This window comes from Cannabis sativa, chromosome 1 (assembly GCF_029168945.1).
Source record: "Cannabis sativa cultivar Pink pepper isolate KNU-18-1 chromosome 1, ASM2916894v1, whole genome shotgun sequence".
In the NCBI taxonomy this organism is placed as follows: Eukaryota; Viridiplantae; Streptophyta; class Magnoliopsida; order Rosales; family Cannabaceae; genus Cannabis; species Cannabis sativa.
In genome coordinates, this window is record NC_083601.1 from 41,023,461 (window position 1) to 41,047,573 (window position 24,113).

The window sequence follows — 24,113 nt, forward strand, 5'->3', positions numbered from 1 at the left end:
TCTAACTATTACTTCTTATGGGCTTGGCCCAAAAACTAAATATATCTACTGAGTACTGACCATTGTTTCTAAAAAAAAATTAAAAACTATTTCTTAGTCATTTTCTTAAAGTTTTACTACATTTATCTAGATTTTTTTTTAGAATTAATTAACAAATATGTAACTACAAATTTTTAATAGTTTAAGTGATGATTTCTAACATTTAGAGCTTTCTCATAATGATCGATTGACATAATAATAAGTTATAAATTAATGACAGTTATTTAAATTGAAAATAAGGAGAATCACCTAATATAATATTTTCTAATCATTTTTTTTATTATTATATTTACGGATTGGGTGTGTGGATTGCAATATAAATTTAGGTTACGATTTAAGTTGTTATGTTAGTAGCTTTGTGTATTTTCGTATTAAAAAAAAAACAAACAAACTTGCTTTAAAATGTAAAAATTAAAAAAAAAAATCTAAAAAAATAATTACATTCATCAGTATAAGTAAAATAACATATATGATCGATCATGAGCCAGAGGCAGCAGGAGAATATACATTGTGTGCATGTCTTTCTAAATTAATACTTATCGTATTAGTTTCCTAGATTATATTTAATTAGGTCAAACTAATAAATACATCTTAAAATACATAATGACTTGAAATATATGGTTGTTAAACCCCGATGGGCCACATGTTGGATATACATAAAATAATTTAATAATAATCAAATAGGCCACTAATTTTATTAACTAATAAATATTTCATTTGACTTAAGAAAAAAAAAAAGAAAGAAAGGAAATTAGTAATAGTACTTCATCTCTCATCCCGTCAAATATAACATTCATAATATGTTTGCTATAATAAATTAAATGGAAGTAAGGAGCATATCAATTATACACATATAAGATCTAAGTGTAAGAAATTAAGGGTTTAAATGAGGGTCATCATGATCATGTATAAGAATTTCCTTCTTGCTTCATTTCAATGTGCTTTTATCCTGATCATCTCACTGCTCCTGGTACAGGCTCAGTCTCAATCAGGTTTGATAAAGAATTAAAGCCTTAAAATTATTATCTTATGACTTAAAGCTAGCTAATATATATAACTACTGCACAATATATTGTATATTATTCATCAATTAATTATTTTGATTTCAGGCTTCATTAGCATTGATTGTGGGTTATCAGAGACCTCAGGCTACGTAGATGGAACAACAGATCTGACTTACGTTTCGGACACAAATTTCACAGAAGCCGGTGAAAACCACGAAGTAACAGCCACGCACAAATTTCTAAGTGATGAAAGGCAGCTTTGGAACGTGAGAAGCTTCCCTGAAGGAGCCAGAAATTGTTATACCCTCAAACCTGTTAATGGCAAAGGCGAACGCTACTTGATCAGAGCAAGGTTCATGTATGGAAACTACGACAACAAAAATAGAATCCCAGAATTTGATTTGTATATTGGGGTTGACTTTTGGAATAAAGTAGTGCTAAAGGATACAACGACTGTTAAAAATGAAGAAATTATACATATCCCAGTAGTATCAGATTACATTCATGTTTGTCTAGTAAACACAGGTAAGGGAATTCCATTCATATCAGCATTAGAGCTAAGGCCTCTCATAGCAGCCGATCATGCCGATATTTATAAAGCACCAGAAGGCTCATCATTGCAACTCCATGGTCGCTATGACTTTTCATCATCACCAACTGATGATGAAGAAACATATAGGTCTCTTATTAATCTCTCCTATTATATATATAGTGTGTGGATAATATATTATTTGTGTTCTTAAATTTAGTTGGTTGTTCATATAAATTTGTATTTAAATATATATAGGTACAAAGACGACCCTTACGATCGGTTGTGGCAGCCCCTTGGGACAAGTAAATGGAATCCATTCATAAACACTTCTCTTACTGACGTAAACTCTATAACAAAGAACATTTACGAACTACCTTTCACCATCATGAACACTGCATACACTGCCCCAAACAATACTAACATGTTTATACAATGGAGTGACCTTAACATCACCACAGAATATTACTTCTTCATGCACTTTGCGGAACTGAAAATGCTCCAACCAAATGAAACGAGAGACTTTAAAATATACATTAACGACGCTCTTTTTATGGAAGAATTGGTTCCCAAGTACTTGAGCGAAACTACCGGATATCCTCTTACAGGCAAGACACCTAACAGTGAAGGAGTGATTAAATTATGGTTCAATAGAACTAAAGATTCAACTCTACCGCCGCTCATAAATGCCGTAGAGGTTTACATGTTAATGCCTCTCTCTCACAAAGAAACAGATCAAACAGATGGTACATATATAATTTCTCTCTCTCTGTATATATATATAATTAATCTTAGACATAATGATTTTTTCTCCTCCTCTCTTACTTTTATATGTAGTTTTTTAATTTATATGTAATATCAATTCCAGCGGAAGCGATTTTGAATATCAAATCAGCATATGAAGTGAAGAAAAACTGGCAAGGAGATCCTTGTACCCCTGAAAAGTTCACGTGGGATGGTGTCAAATGCAATAGCAAAGATGATCAGCCTAGAATTATTTATTTGTAAGTTCATTATGGGAGTGACTGAAATTTATCAAAACAAATAAAAAATGTCTTTTGTTTAATAATCTCCCAATAATCTATCAAGATATATATGCTAGGGCTAACACTTTACTTGAACATACAATGATCAGGAATTTATCGTCAAGTGGAGTAAAAGGAGAAATAGTTTCTTCTATTGCCGATCTGAAAATGCTACAACATTTGTAATAGCTACTTCATCTCAATCACCACTCTTCTTTATCAAATTCTAATAAAAATGATTAGAATCAAATCAGAAAATATATTCCGCTATATATATAATTACCGCTAACATCATATGTATTTTGATGTAGAGATTTGTCATATAATAACCTGACTGGGGCTGTGCCTGAGTTTTTAGGGGAACTTTCATCCCTGGTAGTTTTGTAAGTTTGGCGTTCCCAACCAGATCATTTTCTAATAACTATATATTTAAATTTTTATTTAATAAATTAAAGTGATGAAAATTAAAGTACTCCTACTAATTCTCATATTGTCCCATATACAAACACAGAAACCTGAAGGGAAACAACCTCACAGGTCCACTGCCTGCTGTACTATCTCAAAGATCGAAGAGTGGCCTATTACTATTAAGGTGCGCAGCTAGCTTTTCTACGAGCAATTCTATTATCAGTTTATAATTAATTAGTTAACAGTTTCTTTTATAGTATTTATTAAATTAAAATAAGTATAACCTCATATTAAATTGTATAAATAGTAATATTATATTTTGTAAGAGTGCTAGATGTTGAGAATTATGAGATTCCATCTCAAAATTAAAGTAGCCCATATTTTTATATATGGTTCAATTCTCTACTATTTATTCTATTTGGGACAATGTCTACAACACTAAATACTATAATAGTCCTTGCAGCATTTCTCTTTCAGAATACCAAAACAAATTAGGGAATAGATATACATGATGTTTGATTTTAGATAGGGTATAATCAGGACCGGCCCTGAAATTTAGTGGGTCATAGAAAAAAAAATATTTTTAGGCTCTCATTTAGAAAAAAAATATAGTATTTTTTAAAATTGATAAAAAAAAAATGTGTAATTTTAAAAGTGAATAAATTTTGTTTAGGCTCCTGAGCTAGGTGGACCCTAGGCACAGCCCTAACCAGCCTATTCAGGGCCGGCCGAATATAACCAAAAGAATTTTAACCATTAAAATTCACTGTAAATATGTTTTTTGTCAACATAGCATTGATGACACCAACACGAACGCTACAACTTCATTGAAGCCAAACAGAAAGAATAAAAAGTTTGTTATCCCAGTGGTTGCTTCATTCGGTGGATTAATTTTCATCTTATTAATTGTGGCGGCTGTAATCTGGACCCTTAAAAGAAGATCAAGACAACCCTTGGGGACACCCATTAACAATTTTGCAGGTTATATTATTTTTACATTAATTTTAATTTCTTATTCCCTTATTAGCATTTGCATTATAAATACTACCCAGCTTGCTACGTACACGTGCATATTCTTATATTCTTATTATTGGTTTTTTAATAAAATGCGAGGAGATATATAAATAAAATACAGTTAAACCTCCTGATTTTTACGCAAAAAGTTTTCTGTGATAGAAGTATCAACCAGTAACATTATTTAGCATTCTTATTAGGCATGGATCATTACCAATTAAAAATACATAATTAAATGATTTGTGAACCAGGCGGCTAACTAGTTAGCTCGTTCTTCTGGTTCATGTCCTGATCGTATTTCCAGTAGGAGGTCTGTCCCTGCTGGTTTGGAAGCTATTTTATTAACTAATTTGCTTTAATAAAAATTGCAATTTTTATTTCAAAAAAAAAAAAATACATAATTAAAAAAAACAAACGTATCTATGCACAACAGAGTTTTTTCTATGTGTTGTAATTTTCCCCTCAACAGTCAAGCCAATAAAAAAAATCCACTCAAAATATCACCATAAATATTCATCAAAATATTTCACTATTATATGAACATTATATGTTGATAATTAATTGATAGTTATGTCTAATTTGTTGTCTCAAACACAATATTACATCATGGATTTTATAAATTAAAATTATATGAGATTTTCGTTATTATAGGTGGCAGTGTAACAACTCAGAGTGTCATCACATCATCTGATTTCACAACAGATTCATTAATTGATGAGTCTAAAAAACGACGGTTCACATATTCTGAGGTGATAAAAATGACTGATAATTTTGAAAGAATTCTTGGTAGAGGTGGATTTGGGACTGTATTTCACGGTTTTATAGATGATGGTACTCAAGTAGCTGTCAAGATGCTTTCTCATTCATCAGATCGAGGCTATCAGCAATTTCAAGCAGAGGTATACATATGTTTACCATATTATTAGTCGATACATTTTAATATTAAACCTCATACAATATGGAAAATGACTTAACAATACTCTTTCCATATAAACTTTTTATTGAAGAAAAAAAAAAGCCTAACATTATATGTACTACTTCATCTACATACTATTATCTAATGTTAATATATATTGTACTTGGGGCCGATCTATATTTCATTCATTTTGGAGTTATATACAACATTATTAATGGTCATTTAATAATGAAATTACAATCTAAAACTAAATATATATATATATAACTTTAAAATTGATTACTGCAGGTTAAACTTCTTATGAGAGTTCATCATAGAAACTTAACTACTCTTGTTGGATATTGCAACGAAGGATCCAATAGAGCTGTTATTTATGAGTACATGGCCAATGGGAGTTTAGATTCTCATCTTTCAGGTTAAGTAGCAATGTTAGTTTCATACATAAATTAATAGAAAAATTCAATCTATTTTCTTTTTAGAAACCAAGTTTTATAATTATCAATGGAAGACCCATTATAATAACATAAACAAAATTGTTTACATATGTGTGTACAGAAAGAGTTGGCAATGGAAATGTTTTAAGTTGGAAAGAAAGACTTCAAATAGCAATTGATGCAGCACAAGGTTAGAAAATTATTAATTTATATCATAGATGTGCAATGATTTGGTATCTTATTTTTTTATTAAAATATAAATTTGGTACAATATGTTTTTATATATATTTATTTCTACCTTGTATATTTTGTCCCAAATTTGATTAATTTGATCAAATTGGGTTCAATTATATATGTTATAAATTTAAATTTATTTATTTATTATTTACATATAATTGAGAGCAGTTTGATAAAATTAATAAAATTTTATTGATTAAATTTATGTTTAATTAGGATACCAGCAAATATGCATAAATTTTAAATATAAGTACCAAATGAACATTATTGAAAATTTAGGTTACGTTTTGGAAGTTTAATTTTGTTAGAATTATAAGATGTATGGGGTTCTATCTCAAAATTAATTGACAATGAAAGAAGTAGTCTATATAAATCTAATATCGATCCATCCTCAAGATGGTGGCTATTTTTTACTCACTAATCTTGCGCGTGTCGATCACAAGTGGCACTTTGGCTCGCATCGGCTCTTTTTGGCTCACTATCCTCAGATCAAAGTGGCTCTTCTGGCTCTTCTTTTTGGACCAATTTTTGGATTTTAGATGGGATACTCGTTAGAGTTTAGTTTGACTCTCATACTATGTTAGAATTGTAAGATACACGGGATCTATCTCAAATATAATAGAGAATGAGAGTAGCAGTTCATAGATCTTATATATTCTATTATTTTTCACACATTAAAAATGTAAAACTCTTTAACAAATTTCAATGATAAAATAAATATATAAGAAAAATATAGTAAAAAATAGAAAATAAATAAAATAAAAATATTTTTATATTTGGTATGAAATGAAAAACTGTATGGAAAAATGTTTGATGATTTAACAAAATTTTCCAAATCAATTACCATTAAAAATTTGATTTTTTTTATTCTCCACACTTTTTTTTTTCAATACAATTTCCTTACATTTTTGTGTCCTCATAGACCTCACCCATTGTTCAACTTTCAAACATAGCTAATTTCAAGTTTCAAACTTAATTTTTTATAAAAACACAAGATATTAAATTTATATTCCCCTTTCTTATTAACAAAGTAAGAATACTGATCAAATGCAGGATTGGAGTATTTGCACAATGGTTGCAAACCGCCCATAGTACACAGAGATGTCAAGACCTCTAATATATTAATAAGTGAGAATTTTCAAGCTAAAATGGCCGATTTCGGTCTATCAAAAATTTTTCCAACTGATGATGGTACTCATGTATCAACTGTTGTTGCTGGCACACCAGGTTACCTTGATCCAGAGTATGTATATGTTCATATAAATAAAACTAATCAAATAGAAATGTTTAAGGAGTGTAATGGCTAGTTATAATAATATTACAAAGTCTCTCTAAAATCTAGTTTGATGGCTTATCTTCAGGTACTACATTACAAACAGACTAAATGAAAAAAGTGACGTTTATAGTTTCGGAGCTGTTCTGCTAGAAATTATTACAAGTCTACCTATTATAAGCAGAGCCCAGGGGAACCAAACTCACCTAAAGGAATGGGTTAGTGTAATGGTAGCAAATGGAGATATTAATAATATAGTTGATCCAAGATTAAGGGGATATTTTGAAATAAACTCTGTGTGGAAAGCAGTTGAGATATCTATGGCTTGTTTAGCACATTCATCCAATCAAAGGCCAAACATGAATCAGGTTGTGAGTGACTTAAATGAGTGTTTGGCTACCGAATTGGCTGGAAAGAACAATAGCCACCAAAATAATTCCACGGAATCAATGAATGAAATGTACTCTATGAATGTGGTTACACCATTGCCAAGGTAAAATGTAAAATATACTACCTTACTTGATTTTATTTCCGCAATGTCTTCCTCCATTGCCAAGGTTCCAACCTTTATTTTAGTCTCCAATTATTGTGAAGTGTTATATAATTGAATATGATACTGTAACCATATTTCAATTTATTTTTATTAAAATCTGTAATTTATACCAATATATATTGGCTACCATTACTTTGTTTGTTTGTATTGAACAACAACAACGCTTGCCTAATATTATTTTTTCGTAAAATTACATATAATAAATGTTACTTTGCACATCTATTTGCCTTATATTTGGTAACATTATTATTGTTGATTCCGATTATTAGTCATAATTCTTTTCAATTGACACAAACATATTGTGGTGAGATAGTGATTTAGCAAAGAGCTTTGCGTAATTAATGTTGCAATTCAAATGGAAACACATGATCCAATGGGTATATGAGTGTGATGTGGGTGTAAGTAATTTAGAGAAATGCTAAAGGGCACTACTAGTGCCTAGCACCCCCCTACGTGTCAATATCGCTATTGGTGCAATTAAGTATCGGGTCCCATATAGTTTAATATAATAATTTTTATAGAGTATCGCTAGCCAATTGCAAGTCGACACATTTAGAAGGTGCTAGGCATCACTGGTGCCCAATAGCAATGCTCAGTAATTTAGTATGGCGGTTGGGAAGAAAGGGGATTAAATTATTGGCTAAATATTATTTCGGATGTTTTTTAAAAATTACTAATTGGACCATCTATTTTGTTAAATGACGAAATGAATCCTTTATTTTTTAAAATGGTAAAAATAGGACTGTAATCTCAATTTTCAACAATTTTACTTTTTAATATAAAAAACTTTAAAACAATTTCTAACACGAACAGATACAGAGAATGTAACTAGTTTTATCATAACATCTCTAGATTAGATTATTATTAAGTTTTATTTTGATAAAAAAAAATTAATTTAGATCCTATTTATATAATTTTCAAAAATATGGGATCTATTTTATAATTTAACAAAATAGAGAGTTCAATTAATAATTTTTGCAAAATATGATGTCCAAAATATATAGTATTTAACTTTTTTAAATAAATAAAAAAACGGGAAATTTAATTTTCTATACTTACATATACCTAATATTTTATTCCTAAACTAATACATATCACCATTAAAAATAGGGGAGTTATATTTGCACCCAATAAAATTATAAATACACCCCATTATTAAAAAAAAAATATAAACTTAAATAATTTTTAAAAATTACTCTTAATACTTTTTTAAAATTTTTTCCTCACATTATTTTATGTTAATTTTAATACTTATTTTGATTTCATTTTCATAATTTTTTCTAACTCATGTATATATTTTTTTATTTTTTTCTAAGAAAATTTCATATAATTTTTTATTTTAATTTTTTTGTCATAATTTTTAAAATATAATTTAATTTTATTTGATAGGTATATTTTTTAAGAATATAAATTGAAAGAAAAAAGTTAAAAATACTTAGTACCATTAAAGATATAAAATTTATATAAAATAAAAATTATTAAAATGGGGTGTACTTAGAAATTTTTGGGGTGTAAATAAAATTTCCCTTGAAAATATATGACCACTTTATCTAAAACCCAAAAATACCCCTCTCAAATTTTCCATACTTTTTTTAGTGCAAAAACATAAAAAAAAAAAAAAAAAAAAACTCGTAGTCCGATGGTCACCTGATGCTACTTTTGTATGTACAAAAACATAAAAAAAAATTGGTAGCAGATGGTGGTCTGATGGGTCCGATGGGTGGTCCGATGGGTCAGATGGGTTGTCCAATGGGTGGTCCGATGGGTGGTCCAATGGGTGGCCCGATAGGTGGTCCGATGGGTGGTCCGATGGTGTAAATGAGGGTGATGTGAATGGGGGTATTTTAGGGATATCATAAAAGTTGTCATATCCTACAAATATTAGTTATTATTTGTTTAGAAATTTTTTTTTAACCAAATGTAAGCATAAAAAATCAAATTTCCCTAAAAAAACCTAGTATGTGGATACCTTCATTACACAATCACCATAGACTCTGACGACAACTAGGGTTATTTTACAATAAATAAAAATAGAGGATGATAATATTTATGGGAGATTTATGTAAAGGAATTGTGAAGTATTTATTAGCTATTCACTGGATTTTCATTTTCTAAGGCCATTACACTAAAAGCAAGTCCAACCGCACGCCATTTGTAACATTAATTTTGGGTTTATCTACAGTGTTCCACCATATTTAGGTGGGCACTGTAGACAACACTAATTTTTCTTTTTTACTTTTTAATAATTATATAATATTTAAAAAAAAATTAAATAATTATAAATAAATATTAATCAAAACTTTTATAAATGTTTTGTTTGTATTTTTATATTTTTAAGTGTGCTAAAAAATATTAGGGTATTTGCAATGCAGGTAGTGCGGTTTTTGACCATTTTTTTAAACCAATCTACACATGCGGTTTTTCCAATTTCTCAAACTGCACCCGCACCGTGAAACTAAAAAATCGCAGAAATTGCACCGCAAAAAATGGTGCGATGCGGTACAATTATTGCGGTTTGGACTATTACCAATAATTTAACTACCACAAATACAACAAAGCTTGAGCAACACTTGTCAAAAATACCATAAGGCTTGAAAATAAATATAAAAAAAAATTAAATTTCAATAATTGTAAATTAAAAAATATAATATTTACTAATATAATTTATTGGATTTAACAAATATTTAGTATTAAAATATTCTTATTATATTAATAAAATAATAGAATAATAAAGAATATAATATTTGGTGTAATTTTTAGTGTTGTGGTTGGAATTAAAAAAAAAAAATTGGTGTTGAAATAGTAGAATTTTGGTGTTAATTTAACACTAAATTTGGGTTTCTCCATTGGAGATGCCCTAAGAAATCCCTTTTCAAATTTAAGAGGGGAGTGGCTGCTACTACTAAGGTTTGTTTATTATTTAAGATTAAAATGTATTTTTTTAATGAAAATAATAAATGTACTCTTATTCTTTCTTTGAAAAAATACAATAAAAAAATATATTATTTCATATAACTAAAGTGTTTTTTTTAAAAAAAAAAAAAATTGGGTTATGATATATTGACGCGCAAGATGTGTCGCTACATATTTACCCAATCACACCTAACACGTCATTATAGGTCAATATTATTATTTTTTTAAAAAAAAAAATAATAGAAATTCTGGGAGTAATTCTTTAGTAACCCACCATGTTTTAAGTGACGCACATTGGAGGATACTAATATTGAATTTTTAGAGTTCTTTTGTGTGTGTCACTAAAACTTAACCCTAAACCATGATATGCATATTTGTACAGATCACTAAAAAATGTCATTAAAACCCAATTTTATCGTAGTGTGGCATTGACGGTTAGTCGAGTTGTGGATGACCGTGAGACAAAGAAAGTGAAGCATAAATGACTTGAATTGTTGTCAATTTAAAAGAAAATCCTTCAATTGTCTAAAGAAAAGTATTGTGTAAAGGCATGCAATTCAATACGGCATACCTAACAAATCTTATATATAGTATATATATTAATAGACATGTTAGGATCGATCGATCACATACTAACTTTGAACTATTCGTTAATCATTAGTTGAAACATTAATTGGAAGTACTACAATATAATTTGTAAAGTAATTATTTAAGGACAGCATGCTGAATATATATATTGTGCATCTTTCTAAAATATTTTGTTGGCAAAATATATCCTATTAGTTAAATTAATATATATTTTCTTTTCACTACAAAAAAAAAAATGAAAATACATGATGATAATGATTGGTTGTTTAGCATGATAATATATACAAAATGATCAAATAGGCCATTAATTTCGACTCGCTAGAATCATCATGAGTTGCACAGCATTAATTATTTCGACTAATAATTATGAGTTGCACAACATTTCGTTTGACTATACAAATATAGAAAGAAAGCCAGGACGGATATTAATAATAAGTTCTCTATATAAGTGGAAGGAATATGCAGCTAATTAATAAATAAAAATTAAACATAAAAGTCAAATAGATTTCTTTATTTTATTTATTTATTTTTTTTTTTTTGAGATATAGTCAAATAGATTTCTTAGTATTTAGTACTTATTAATTTTATATAATTAAGGCATCACGGTCGGGGAGGAAGGATGTAAATATAAGAGAATTAACTTTTTAATCTTAAAATAACTTAAAATAATTTTTAAAGAATACGGATAAACATGCTATAAAAAGTGCAATAATACCCAATAAGAATGCTCTAAATATCATTATATAAGAGGAAGTTTTGAAAAGGATCATTGATTGATCATGATGTTGTCTAAGAATCTCCTCCTTGCTGCACTTCAAGGTGCTTTTGTTCTGATCACTGTACTTCTCATACAGGCTAGGGCTCAGGCTCAATCGGGTTTCATAAACAACCATATAATCTTCTGACTTTTGTTAAATAATTATAACTAATATGCAGCTTAATTATGGCTCACTTTTATTTCAGGGTTCATTAGCATTGACTGTGGAATATCAGAGAACTCAAGCTATACAGATGAAACAACAGGTCTAGCTTACATTTCTGACACAAACTTCACCGAAGCTGGCGAAAACCACGAAATAACACCAACTCACAAATTACAAACCGATGAAAAACAGTTCTGGAATCTGAGAAGCTTCCCTCAAGGAAAAAGAAACTGTTATACCCTTAAACCTGTTCATGGCAAAGGTCAACGGTACTTGATCCGAGCAAGGTTCATGTATGGAAATTATGATAACGAAAATACAATCCCAAAATTCGATTTGTATATTGGAGTTGACTTTTGGAGCACTATATTGCTAAAATATACGTGGAGTGTTCATAATGAAGAAATCATACATGTTGCGTTGTCGGATTACGTTCGTGTTTGCCTAGTCAATACAGGTTTTGGGGTTCCATTCATTTCAGCCTTGGAATTAAGGCCTTTAAACAACGAAACATATGTAAGTGAAATCGGAACATCGTTAAATCTTTATGGACGCTTTGATTTTGCTTCAGCTACCGATCGAACCACCAGGTACGTAAAATAATTAATTATATTAATTAGCCAAATATGGCTATAAGGTTAATTAATATGCTTTGCATTGTAAAATTAGATTAGGGATCATTGCTATTAGGTGTATCAGTAGTATTTATTATTTTTTAGAGGTGCAGCTTTATGATTGGTTTGTGATACTCCTAAAAATTATTTTATTAAATTATGTGAGATCCGATACTTAGTTGGACCAATAGTAATATTAACACGTAAATGGTAGACACCACTGATACCCTTTAACATTTCTCACTTTTTAAAACAATAGCATTGTGTCATTTAATTGTGTAATTAATCAAGCTAGTGGGCATTCGTTATTAATTAATCTTTTATTCTTAATCAATAATATAGGTACATAGATGATGTTTATGATCGATTTTGGTCACCAGTCCAAACAGAGGTGTGGAAGCCATTAAATGTTTCTCTCAGGGATGAGAATAACGCTATGTCCATGAACTTATATGAACCACCGTCGGCTGTGATGAGCACTGCATATACAAGAAATAACAGTTATAGTTACATGGGAATGAATTGGATAGATTTAAATACTTCTTCCAGATATTTCTTCTTTATGCACTTTGCAGAACTAAAGAAGCTCAGAACAAACCAAACAAGAGAATTCGATATCTTCATCAATGGAAAGTTGTGGTTCGGACCACTAGCTCCACTCTACTTGAGGCAAACCACAATCTACAGTTCTACCACGGGCATCAGCCCTGACACTGAAGGAAATATTCAGATTTTCATTAACAAAACCGCAAATTCAACTCTACCACCACTTATAAATGCCATGGAGATTTATGTTCTCAACGAGCTATCACTAAAAGAAACAGATCAAACAGATGGTAATCTATTTATTGACAACCGAAATATAATGTACAATTTTATCTCTATTATTACAATTAATCACTTCACTTTTAACGTTATTGTTAATTTCTTTTTTTCTGTTGTGCATGTACAAATATCATCAGTTGATGCTATCTTGAACATTAAGAGAGTGTATGGAGTGAAGAAGAATTGGCAAGGAGATCCTTGTGCTCCTGTGACTTACGTGTGGGATGGTCTTAATTGTACCTATGCAAATAGTTCCCATAGAATTACGTCACTGTATGTCTCTGTTTGACTTTGAGGATTTTCTTCTTTTACACACATATATACATATATACATTTTTTAGGCTAGCTCTGTATCTTATATCTTTATTTGTTTCAAATAAAATCGATCAGGGATTTGTCTTCAAGTGGATTAGTGGGGGAAATTTCTCCTTACATTGCCAATTTGAGGATGTTACAAAGCTTGTAAGTATCATCATATCATATGACAATGTTTTTTGGAGATTTCTTTTTTTTACTACAGACCCCTTTCTTAACTCTTTGCTTTTTGTAATAAATTTTGGATAATTTATTTTCAATGGAGTTATAGGTAGAGATGCTATATATAGTGAGCTTACTTTTTTTATTTTTATTTTTGACAAAATTAACTATTATATATGATCAATCTACTCATTACAGGGATCTATCAAACAACAGCCTTACTGGGATGGTACCTGAATATATTGGTCAACTTTCATTCTTAAGGGTTTTGTAAGTTAAATAGATATTTGTAATTGATTAATTAAATATCTTAGTGACAGAATTATTGAATTATATATATATATAAATATATATATGTTTGTATGCACTCTGTCACTTTTCAGAAACTTGAAAGGAAACAACCTCAAGGGTCCGCTTCCAGCTTTGCTTCTTGAAAGAGCTAATAATGGCAGTCTATCATTAAGGTTTGACTTTGATAACACTTTGACTTTATATGTTAAAACTTTTATATATGATATAGTCATGCTCATTTTAATAAAATTATGTATTCATTTCTTGTATATATAAAAAGGGCTTCTTTATTTCCTTCAAATAATAACCGTAACAACTAAGGTTAAGTACTTATTTTGATGCAGTGCTGAAGCCAATGTGATGGTGAATAAAAATTCAACTTCACCCACGAATGAAACTTCATCATCATCTTCACTTGGTTACTGGTGCAAAAACAACAAGTTTGTTGTTCCCTTGTTTTCAACAATTGGTCTACTATATTTTGTATTATAGCCCATTAATTGGTATACTAGTACTGCTTGGTATATTGTGTGTCTGATTTTGGTCATGATGCACCCACCATCAATACCCTTGTTTTCCTTATCAACTCAAAAGACCCAACAAAGACAGTAGTGTCATGCGTCGTCAAGAAACACTAGTTATCTGGTCTTCCTTTTACCCAATAAATTTTATGATTATATATAATTAAAAATATTTGTGACAAAAATAATACTATTTAAAAAAGAAAAATATTCGCACACTATTCTTTAATTTTAGGATTAATTTATATAAGCTAGCTATTTTACATATATTTTTCTTATAATTTTTATAAGTTAAAATATATTTTATTAATTTTTTTTAATTATTTGGGTAGTGCAACAACAACATTATATCACCATCGGTATTTTTGCAAAAAAAAAAAAAATACTAAACATTATATTTAATTAACTTTGGGTATTTTTTTTTTAAAAAAAAAAATATTTTAAATGTTGCACCCTAAACATTGAGCAACTTTGACGCAAATGTCTCTTATAACTAAATGAGAAATATGAAGTATATAATTTGTGATTTAATTTGCCTTCTCTTATTTGGTGCTTCACAAACTGATCCTTTTCAAGCAGACATGATTAAGGTACTATTTCTTACTTACACATTTCATTTTAGTGTTAGATGCATTTTTGTCAAATTGATGCTAGCTGGTTGATAATTAGAAGTTATAATTTGTTAATTATAATTGTTGATCTGATTTGTTTAATCTCTTTTTTCTCCAGATAAACTTGGTAAGGAGAATATATAGGTGTGCCATTAGGATAAAAAAAACGCATGCAAGTCTCATGTAGCATGGCAATTGGATTTCTCTTTCACTGTTTCTTAACTGATGTTATCAACGGATTATCATACAGGAGTGATTGATAAAAAAATGAAAAAAAAAAAAAAAAAAAACATTAAGAGGGAGTAGCGACAAGAAATAGTTGCTATGGATCTTAATAGCTGGAAATGTACATAAATAGTTCAAACAGAAAAAATTAACATTTTAGTTCTTTTCAGTTTGTGCATATTGGTATGTTTATATACCAAGAAGTTGGGGAGATTAGCACTAACTTCTTAAAAGTTTGTCTAAATTCATATGTTCAATTCTTCTTTTTATTTTCTTCTTGAGAAACATTGAGTTTCTCAAATTATTGTGTGCAAACTTATAATTTCTATCTCATCACCATGTGGCGACAAAAAGCTAGAAATTTTAAAGCAAATAGATGGAACCATCTTTCGTGTCTGGGTAGCTGTTAAATTAACTGGAACATGGATGCTCATCTCATCTTATTAAGTCTTTATAACATTGACAGTTCCTTTTTAACTATTTTAGGTATGCACGAGAATTCTCTTTGTTTATTAATGATTATCTGAAAATTATATTTAAAATCTGTGAAGAGTTTGTTATATTTCATCAGTTAAACTTCTTGATTGGAGAAAAGTCTGTCAGAGGGCCATTATGTTCTATTTTTCTTTTACAAAAAGTAAATTTATTTAATATGTGTAGATATGTTTAGCTTACTTGATTGGGGTAAGACTATTGACTATTAAGAAATACTTATATTTTGTGCTTTAATTAAGATCATGTGTGGAGGATTCCTCTACAATCATTTTACAATGCTTCATCTTGTTTTGTTTCTTTTTTGTGTGTTCAGAATTTTCGGACAACTCTGATGAGACGCTGGAGATTATGGTCAAAATAGAGTAGTATTAATTTTAACATATGCTTGAGATTTTCTATTATTCTAGATTTTAGAATATAGTTACCATTATATATCTTTTATTCTCATCAGAGAGTATAGTTCTTTAAACATTTCTAGGTTGCAAGTTCAAAACACAGTCATTATTTTTTTGGGTATTACTCAAAGATTTAAATTTATAAATGACATAAAAATATTTAATGTTTTTTTTTTTTTGAAAATAAAGCGTATATATATTAGAAGGAAACAAATAGTCAGACCTCACGGTCATTACAAAAAATATTACTCGGAATAGTAGAGACTTCTACCATATCAGAAACATTGTTGGCAAACGCCCACTTGGCCACATTATGGGCCGCAAAATTACAGTTTCTAGAAATGTACAAAAAACTACAACAAGTAAAAGAAGTGGAGAGATGTTTGCATTGTCTTGCGAAGTTCTCAAGCTGCCAAAAGGATTCAACACCCTTTAGGTTCTTGATCACCATCTTAGAATCACTCTCCACCATAACAAATGGGTGATGCATTGTGGGCGCCGTCTTCAAAGCTAATATACAAGCCGCCGCTTCCCCGATAAGAGAGTCAGTGAAGGGAGCTTGTTAGTCACCACCCACAAAATCGATTCCGTATGATCTCTGGCAATTGCCACCACACACATGGATTCCACCCCGACTTTGACATCGCAGTTGATCTTGACCCAATCCTCAGGCGGGGGGGACCAATTCAGAGTATCAGCAACCTGTCGAGACTTGAGTAAACTGGATCCATAATCAGCATAACAATAATTTATAGAATCAATATAATGTTTCAAGCTACCCATATTGTTATTATGAACCTTGTCGTTTCGAGCCCTCCAAATCGTGTCCACCACGATAGAAGCATAAAGGAATAAACCATCTGTATCCACTCCTCTGGTCCTAAGGTTCCAAAGAAAACTAACCCAGTCCCACATACGTACCCCAGATTCCACAACAGGCATCACTCCCCAAGGGGAAGATCTCCAAAGGTGAGACGCCAGATCGCAATAGAGAAATAAATGCTCCATAGTTTCATCACTATTACCACAAAAGGGGCAGGAGGTTTCATCAATAACCATTCTCTTAGAAAGGATAGCCCTAACAGGTAGCGCATTCGAGAGGATACTCCACCAAAGGACTTTGTGACGCTCCAGAATTTTTGAACTCCACAGCTTGTTCCAAAGGTTCGGAGCTACATTACACAACGGAGCCCGTCTCATAGCTTGGATAAGATAGGCTGATTTGGTAGAGAATCGACCATTAGAGTTCTAAGTCCAGATCCATCTATCCCTACCCTGACCACTCGGTATACCGCCCCTCAAGATACTATTAACTGTATCCTTGTGAAAGAGATCATTGAGCTTCCGGATGTCCCAATTCCCGTCAGGTAAAAGCAGATCCGACACTAATTCAGGTGTTCCCTGGTAGTTGTGCTTGGGCTTAGGGTAAAAATCCCTGCCATGTATAACCCATGGGTCATTCCAAATTCTTGTATCGCTCCTATTAGCTATCAGTTTGCAAGCCCCTTCCTTTAGAATCTCTTTTGTACGCACCACATTCCTCCAAAACTAGGAGTCAGAACTCTTAACATCACAATCAAAGAATTGTCTACCCCTCAGGTATTTCGCTCTAAGCACCTTACAGCATAAAGACTGGTTTTCATTGAGAAGATCCCAACCCCACTTGGCTAAAAGGGCTTGGTTCATTTCCAAAGATTTTCGAAATCCAAGACCGCCCTGAGACTTGGGTAGACACAGGTGGTCCCAAGCCCTAAGACAGATTCCTCTATTACCTTGTTCACAACCCCACCAAAAGTCTTTTACCATCCCGTCAATTCTTGAAGCCAATTTTTTTGAGAGTTTCGTCGTTTGCATGGTATAAACAGGCAATGCAAGGCCAACAGATTTGATCAACGTGGCACGACCTGCCTTAGAAAGTGATTTTAATTTCCACCCATGCAACTTCTTAATCAAATTATCCAGGATGAAGTTGAAATCGGCATCCTTCTGACGAGATCTAAACAAGGGGAGTCCCAGATAATTTATGTTTCCCATCCCACAATTAAGCCCCAGAGCCTGTTTAATACTCCTTTTCATCCCAATACTTGTATTACCAGAGAAGAAAATAGATGTTTTGAGCTTGTTAATACTTTGGCCCGACCAATCACAGAATTTCTCTAAGCACTGCCACATCCCCTTAGCTTCAATCAAATTGGCCCTGCCCATCAGAATTAGATCATCGGCAAAGAAAAGGTGGGACAAAGAAGGGCCATCTCTGCTCAACTTGATACCTTTTATAGTTCCACAGTTTAGGGCATTAATTCTCAAGGATACGTGAAAGAATTTCCGCCGCCCAGATAAAAATGTGAGGGGAGAAGGGATCTCCTTGCCGAATGCCACACTCTATGGTAAACCCACTAATCTTCCTACTATTGAGCAGAAGGTTGAAAGATGTCGTTGTTAGGCATTGTCGGACCCAATGGCGAAACTTCTCAGGAGCCCTGAAGCTACACAGGACATGATCAATAAAAGACCAGCTTAACTTATCATACGCTTTAACTAAGTCAATTTTGATAGCAAAAAAACCCTCCTTCCCTTTCTTTTTCTTGAAAGAATGGATAATCTCTTGGATTAAGACATTATTATCCTGAATGCTCCTGCCCGGGACAAAAGAAGCTTGGGTAGGAAAAATCAGTCTTGGGAGGATATCACTCTAACTCTGTTAGCAATAACTTTGGAGATCACCTTATAGATGACATGACACAGGGCAATCGGTCTAAACTGAGACACTTTCTTTGGGTTAGGGACTTTAGGAATGACTGTCACATTAGTAGTGTTGAAGCCCCTATGCAAATTTCCAGTGAGGAAGAAGTCTGTCACAGCATCACAGAAATCCTTCCCTACCGAGTTCCAATAATGTTTGAAGAAGAGAACAGACATTCCATCCGACCCCGAAGCCTTCAAACTACCCATCGAGAACAGTGTTTGTCTTATTTCTTCATGACAAGGGATAACCTCCAGCCCTGCATGTTCCGAGGGGGAGAGGTGGTCCGAAATCAGGTGGTCTAAGCTTTCCAAAGGCCCCTGGGGCGGATTTTTAAAGATATTCCCCAGAAAATCAGTGAATGCTTTTCCAATTGCATCTCGATCAGTTAACCACACCCCATCCGTACTCAGGATGCTATCGACTGAGTTCCTTCTATTCCAAATTGTAGCCGAGAGGAAGAAGAACTTGGAACATTTATCACCATCTTTGATCCACGAAACACGGGATCTTTGCTGCCAGTAAATTGACTTCCTTCTTAGGGCCTCATTAAGATTGTTCTTTATCTCCACCTCCTGAGCCCAAGATCTAGTACCCGCAGGCATACTTTGGATAACTTGTAACTGGTCTTGTAGCTTGGAAATGCACGTATCCAACTTGTCGTATTGCTCTCGGTTCCAATTGAGCAGAGCAAGGCGCGATGCACCCACTCTCTTATAAACTCTAGCCAGGGCCCAATCATGAGAAACAGATCCCCACGCATGTTCCACAATTAAGGAGCTAGGGGGTCCCTGGTCCACCAGGCATCGAAACGAAAAGGACGTCTGCTCCTGGATTCCTGAAAAGCAGACTTAATAAAGAGAGGCCTATGATCAGAATTGCAGGTGGCCAGAGATTGAACTACCACCCTAGGAAAAAGTCTTAGCCAATCATCATTGCCAAGAGCTTTATCCAAGGCTGACTTGATGTGCTTGTTGCCATCTCTATGGTTGTCCCAGGTCATGCAATCCCCTTTAATTGGTAAGTCAACCAGAGCGTGATCATTGATGAGGTTTGAGATAAAGGGGATAAACTGGTCCTTTTCGCGGGATCCTACTCTCTCCGAGTCACTCAACACAAAATTCACATCCCCAATGATCAGCCAAGGTCCTCCGATCTTACGACCAAGCTCTATCAAGTTAGACCAAAAGCGCCTTTTTTCATGAAAATAAGGGGGCCCGTACACACAAGAAAGTAACCAAGGATTCCTTGGAGGGTCCGAATAAACGAGACCGGAAATCTGATTTTTCGAGATCATAATAGTTTCAAACATAAACCCCTCTTTCCAAGCTAAAATAATACCCCCCGCAAGCCCCACAGTCAGAAATACAATATTATGATAAAAATGGAGGTATTTTAGAGTACGTACCAAACTTGTAGCTTCCACTTTTAATTCGGTAATGAAGATGAAATCAGGATCGCATGACCGAATCAGGGCTTTTAATTCTAGAACTGTGGAGGTCTGCCCTAACCCTCTACAGTTCCAAGCCACACCTCTCATGGCTCCTGTGGAGGAGGAACATCGTCCTCCTCCACAGGGGTCAAATTCACCTCATTAGCACCGACCGCCGAGCCCACATCATTAATTTGAAACAAGTTCGTAGGCGGAATTGAGAGATCCGCCAAACGGGCCTTGGCCTTCCAAGCCGTCAATCTAGAGGACTGTCCCAAAGGAACTGGCATGTCAACTTGCAGAGATACATTTGCGGAAGTCTTAGAACCCACTTTCACTAGAGAGGTCTGTCCATTAACATCACACGACCCACTTTCACTATATGCAAAACACGGCCCACTCCCACCATCAATGAAAATATTACTGTTAGGGCCCACACCAAGAGCACTCACGGGCTCTACAAGTGTCTTCTTATTAAAATTAAATATCTCAAGCCTTCCAATATGCATGGTCTCATTGGTGGGCCCAACAACAGTCAATCCCTCATATATGTACTCACTGCCCATCTTCTCTTTAAGCACTCCAGAATTTTTAATCACTTTAGTCACGGGCCCATTATCCACAATTATCCCATCTTCTGAATTAATGAAAGTCGGCCCACCATCAGTATTCAACTTATCGAGTTGAGCACGTGAACCTTCATTCTAAAAGGTAGTAATTGGTGGGAGATCAAGCAACGGCCCACCTTCTACTAACTTCCCCTTATCATTATCCAGCAACCCAATCTCCACAGGCCCAATTCCACATTTTGAACCACTGCCTGGCCCATTAACTTCATTAGATAATAAATTTGAATTCGTCCCACTACCCGAGAAGTCAAAACTTGGAAATGCATCGCTAAAAGCCAACGAGTTTGTCAACTTATCCTGAGTTGTAGCCTCCAAAATAGGAAAAATTGCAGGAGCCTTTTCTCCATTATTCAAAACCACTTCAGCTCCATTACCATTACCAGTAAACCTCCTATCACGATCAACTGGCACCTTGGGCTTCCAAACCATGGACATCTCAAGCCCATGCCCCAACGGCCCTCGAGAAGCCACCGATTTCGTACGTCTCGAGCCATGAACAACAGAAAGAGATGGGTGATGAACAGTTTTGCCCACCCCATTATCGTCCGACGCCGCAGAACAAGCGGAGAACCTCAACAAAGGGGCAACGGTGGCACCAACCACAGGTCTGACACTAGCACAGGTGAATACATTGTAAAACTTAGAGTCGGTGGCACCAACCAATGGAAACAGAATTCCTTTGCCATTAGCCACCGTGACAAGAGACAACACAGAACACCCTCGCCATTAGTGGCCTAGACGACCGCAGATATAGCAAAAAATACCAATTTCCCCAAAAATGAAACGAAGCCATCTTTTGACACCAGAGGCCAAATCAAAAGAACAATCAGATACCAATGGTATATCAATATTGATATCCACCAACATCTTGAAGAAGATGTTCCAGTGCATTGATTTGTCCTCCTCCAACTCAACTTTAATCCCATTACCATTCATACCACAACTAAAACAATTGCCTTTATTAGGTGCAATAGACATAATACCTACCACCAAAGCTATGCAGACAGTAAAAGACAATCCCCACACCTACCCAGAACCAAGGAAAGACTCACACATCGACAAACAGAGAACCAGAAAACAATAAAGGAAAAAACTCTCACAAAACAAATACAAAACCACCAATCCATCCACACAAAGGAGACTCGAAAAACTCAGAAACCCCAGGAATAAAGCACCCAAGGAAAGGCAAGAACAAGCAGAGAGAACACCGGACAAGACACACAGAAAACGACCCAAGGAGAAAGATCAGATGACAACAAGAACGACGAGACAAGAAGAGGTTGGTCGATGCCCATTCTCTCCGACGAAGAAGATCTTACTCTGCTTAACGTGCTTCTGATGACCATTCTCATCTGCTCAACAAAGAATATCCCACGGTTTCTCTTCTCAGTCCCGGTGGAATTCTTTTCAGGCACCGACGGTCCAATCCGACCTCACCATGAGATTCGCCGACTAGGGACAACTATTATGACGTGTATACCGAAATTTATATTTAATGTTAACAAAACTGTAATTTTTCTCTAGTTTCGCAAGTACAGACTTTGTTATTGTCTTAAACATGAGACATATATATAAGACCCAAACTCTAGATCATTGGGTCTAGACAGAAATATGTATAACTTTCAAATTTTGTTTTAATAAATTCAAAACGGAATCTGTAGTGTACTGACGAAACTGAAAGAAAATTACAGTTTTACAGATTTTAAGTACTTATGCCGCTAAAAATAAAGATGAGTTATATAATTACATAACAGATAATTTTTTGTAAAAAAATATATATTTTTACGTTTAAATATTTTTTTTTACGTAAAACTTTTTTTTATAGAAACAATAAGAAAACTACCTAAAAGTAACAAAAAAATAACATAAATACAATGTCAAAACAACAACAACAAAAAATAACATACGTACAGATAACAAAAAAATTAACAACAAATTTACAAGAGTACAACATAAAAAGAGCGTATTTTCTATAAATAAAATCATAAAAATCGTACAAATCTTTAAAATTATGTATAACCGTGTTTTTATAATTTTTTTTGTTATTTTAGTGTATTTGTGAAATAATCTCAATAAATATTGTGTCAAGGCCACTTACAAATATAAAACTTTAAGTATTTATATCACTATTTATTGTTATATTTCTTTTTAGAAATATTACTATTATTTTCTCCTTTAATATTCTTTACACTTTAGGTAGTGGTTTTTTCTCTTTTTCAAATTTTCAAAAACTTATAAGTAATTTTCTTTTAATTTAGAAATAAATTATAATATTATTGTTTTACATATTTTGTGCTTAACACTTCCCTTCAAATTTTAAATTGTATTACACTTAATATTAACCTATCATATATATAAAAAAATAAGGCGCCTTAATGACCAACAGCAAATTAACAAATAAAAAAGATAAAATAAAATTTAAGAAAGGAATTAGTGTTATGATGACTTTTGAATGGGTATTTTTTGTTTTTTTATTTAAAAAGATAAAATAAAATTTAAGAAAGGAATTAGTGTTATATTTGAATCCATGTGTAGCCGTGTAGGGTTTTTTTTTCTTTTTCTTTATTAATTAGTGATTACATAGTTGAAGTTGAGAACTAATATCCAAGTTAATATATAAATAAAATAATGAAATTAGTTACATAGCTAGCTAGTGACAATGAAAAACAAATATATAGTTTAAGTACGTACAATAATGATATCATATAGCTAGTCGAATTAGACATATATTATCACATGGGAAGAGTTGTACTTTGAACTATATTCAGTCACATCTCTGAAACTTAAATTGCAAGGAATATAATTAGTCAAAGTACTAACCGAATGAGCTAGGACAGCGCGCTGGAGAATATATCATGTGCATGTCTTTCTAAAATAGTTTGCTACCAATTAAATTTATATATATTTATATATATATATATATCTTATAGTTATTTCATGTATGGATATATCATATTTAATGAAGGTCAAATTAAAAATATGTTTATTAAAATACATGA

General features: G+C 32.6%; 3 protein-coding genes across 3 annotated transcripts; 2 read left to right on the forward strand and 1 right to left on the reverse strand.

Annotated features, from left to right (window-relative positions):
• Window positions 1-862: 862 nt before the first annotated feature.
• LOC115704595 (probable LRR receptor-like serine/threonine-protein kinase At1g05700) lies at window positions 863-7,734 on the forward strand. Its single transcript, XM_061115609.1, has 13 exons — window positions 863-1,031; window positions 1,149-1,722; window positions 1,831-2,318; window positions 2,441-2,576; window positions 2,708-2,779; window positions 2,909-2,980; window positions 3,109-3,189; window positions 3,799-3,986; window positions 4,671-4,918; window positions 5,224-5,350; window positions 5,491-5,559; window positions 6,660-6,849; window positions 6,968-7,734. The coding sequence occupies exons 1-13, from the start codon at window positions 926-928 to the stop codon at window positions 7,374-7,376; spliced, it is 2,760 nt and encodes a 919-aa protein (XP_060971592.1). The 5' UTR covers window positions 863-925; the 3' UTR covers window positions 7,377-7,734.
• A 3,912-nt stretch (window positions 7,735-11,646) lies between these two features.
• LOC115707584 (probable LRR receptor-like serine/threonine-protein kinase At1g05700) lies at window positions 11,647-14,806 on the forward strand. The gene is made up of 8 exons (XM_030635597.2): window positions 11,647-11,809; window positions 11,897-12,446; window positions 12,813-13,306; window positions 13,433-13,568; window positions 13,686-13,757; window positions 13,971-14,042; window positions 14,156-14,236; window positions 14,408-14,806. The coding sequence occupies exons 1-8, from the start codon at window positions 11,713-11,715 to the stop codon at window positions 14,553-14,555; spliced, it is 1,650 nt and encodes a 549-aa protein (XP_030491457.2). The 5' UTR covers window positions 11,647-11,712; the 3' UTR covers window positions 14,556-14,806.
• A 2,014-nt stretch (window positions 14,807-16,820) lies between these two features.
• On the reverse strand, window positions 16,821-17,510 carry LOC115704596 (uncharacterized). The gene has a single exon (XM_061109857.1). It carries the CDS (start codon window positions 17,508-17,510, stop codon window positions 16,821-16,823), a length of 690 nt encoding a protein of 229 aa, XP_060965840.1.
• Between the last annotated feature and the right edge of the window lie 6,603 nt (window positions 17,511-24,113).

Coding starts and splice junctions, on each gene's coding strand:
- LOC115704596 (XM_061109857.1), bottom strand. CDS start 17,510: ATGAGACGGGCTCCGTTGTGTAATGTAGCTCCGAACCTTTGGAACAAG.
- LOC115704595 (XM_061115609.1), top strand. CDS start 926: ATGAGGGTCATCATGATCATGTATAAGAATTTCCTTCTTGCTTCATTT. Junction 1,723..1,830: donor GATGATGAAGAAACATATAG/GTCTCTTATTAA, acceptor AAATATATATAG/GTACAAAGACGACCCTTACG. Junction 6,850..6,967: donor CCAGGTTACCTTGATCCAGA/GTATGTATATGT, acceptor GCTTATCTTCAG/GTACTACATTACAAACAGAC.
- LOC115707584 (XM_030635597.2), top strand. CDS start 11,713: ATGATGTTGTCTAAGAATCTCCTCCTTGCTGCACTTCAAGGTGCTTTT. Junction 12,447..12,812: donor GCTACCGATCGAACCACCAG/GTACGTAAAATA, acceptor TCAATAATATAG/GTACATAGATGATGTTTATG. Junction 14,043..14,155: donor CTTTCATTCTTAAGGGTTTT/GTAAGTTAAATA, acceptor GTCACTTTTCAG/AAACTTGAAAGGAAACAACC.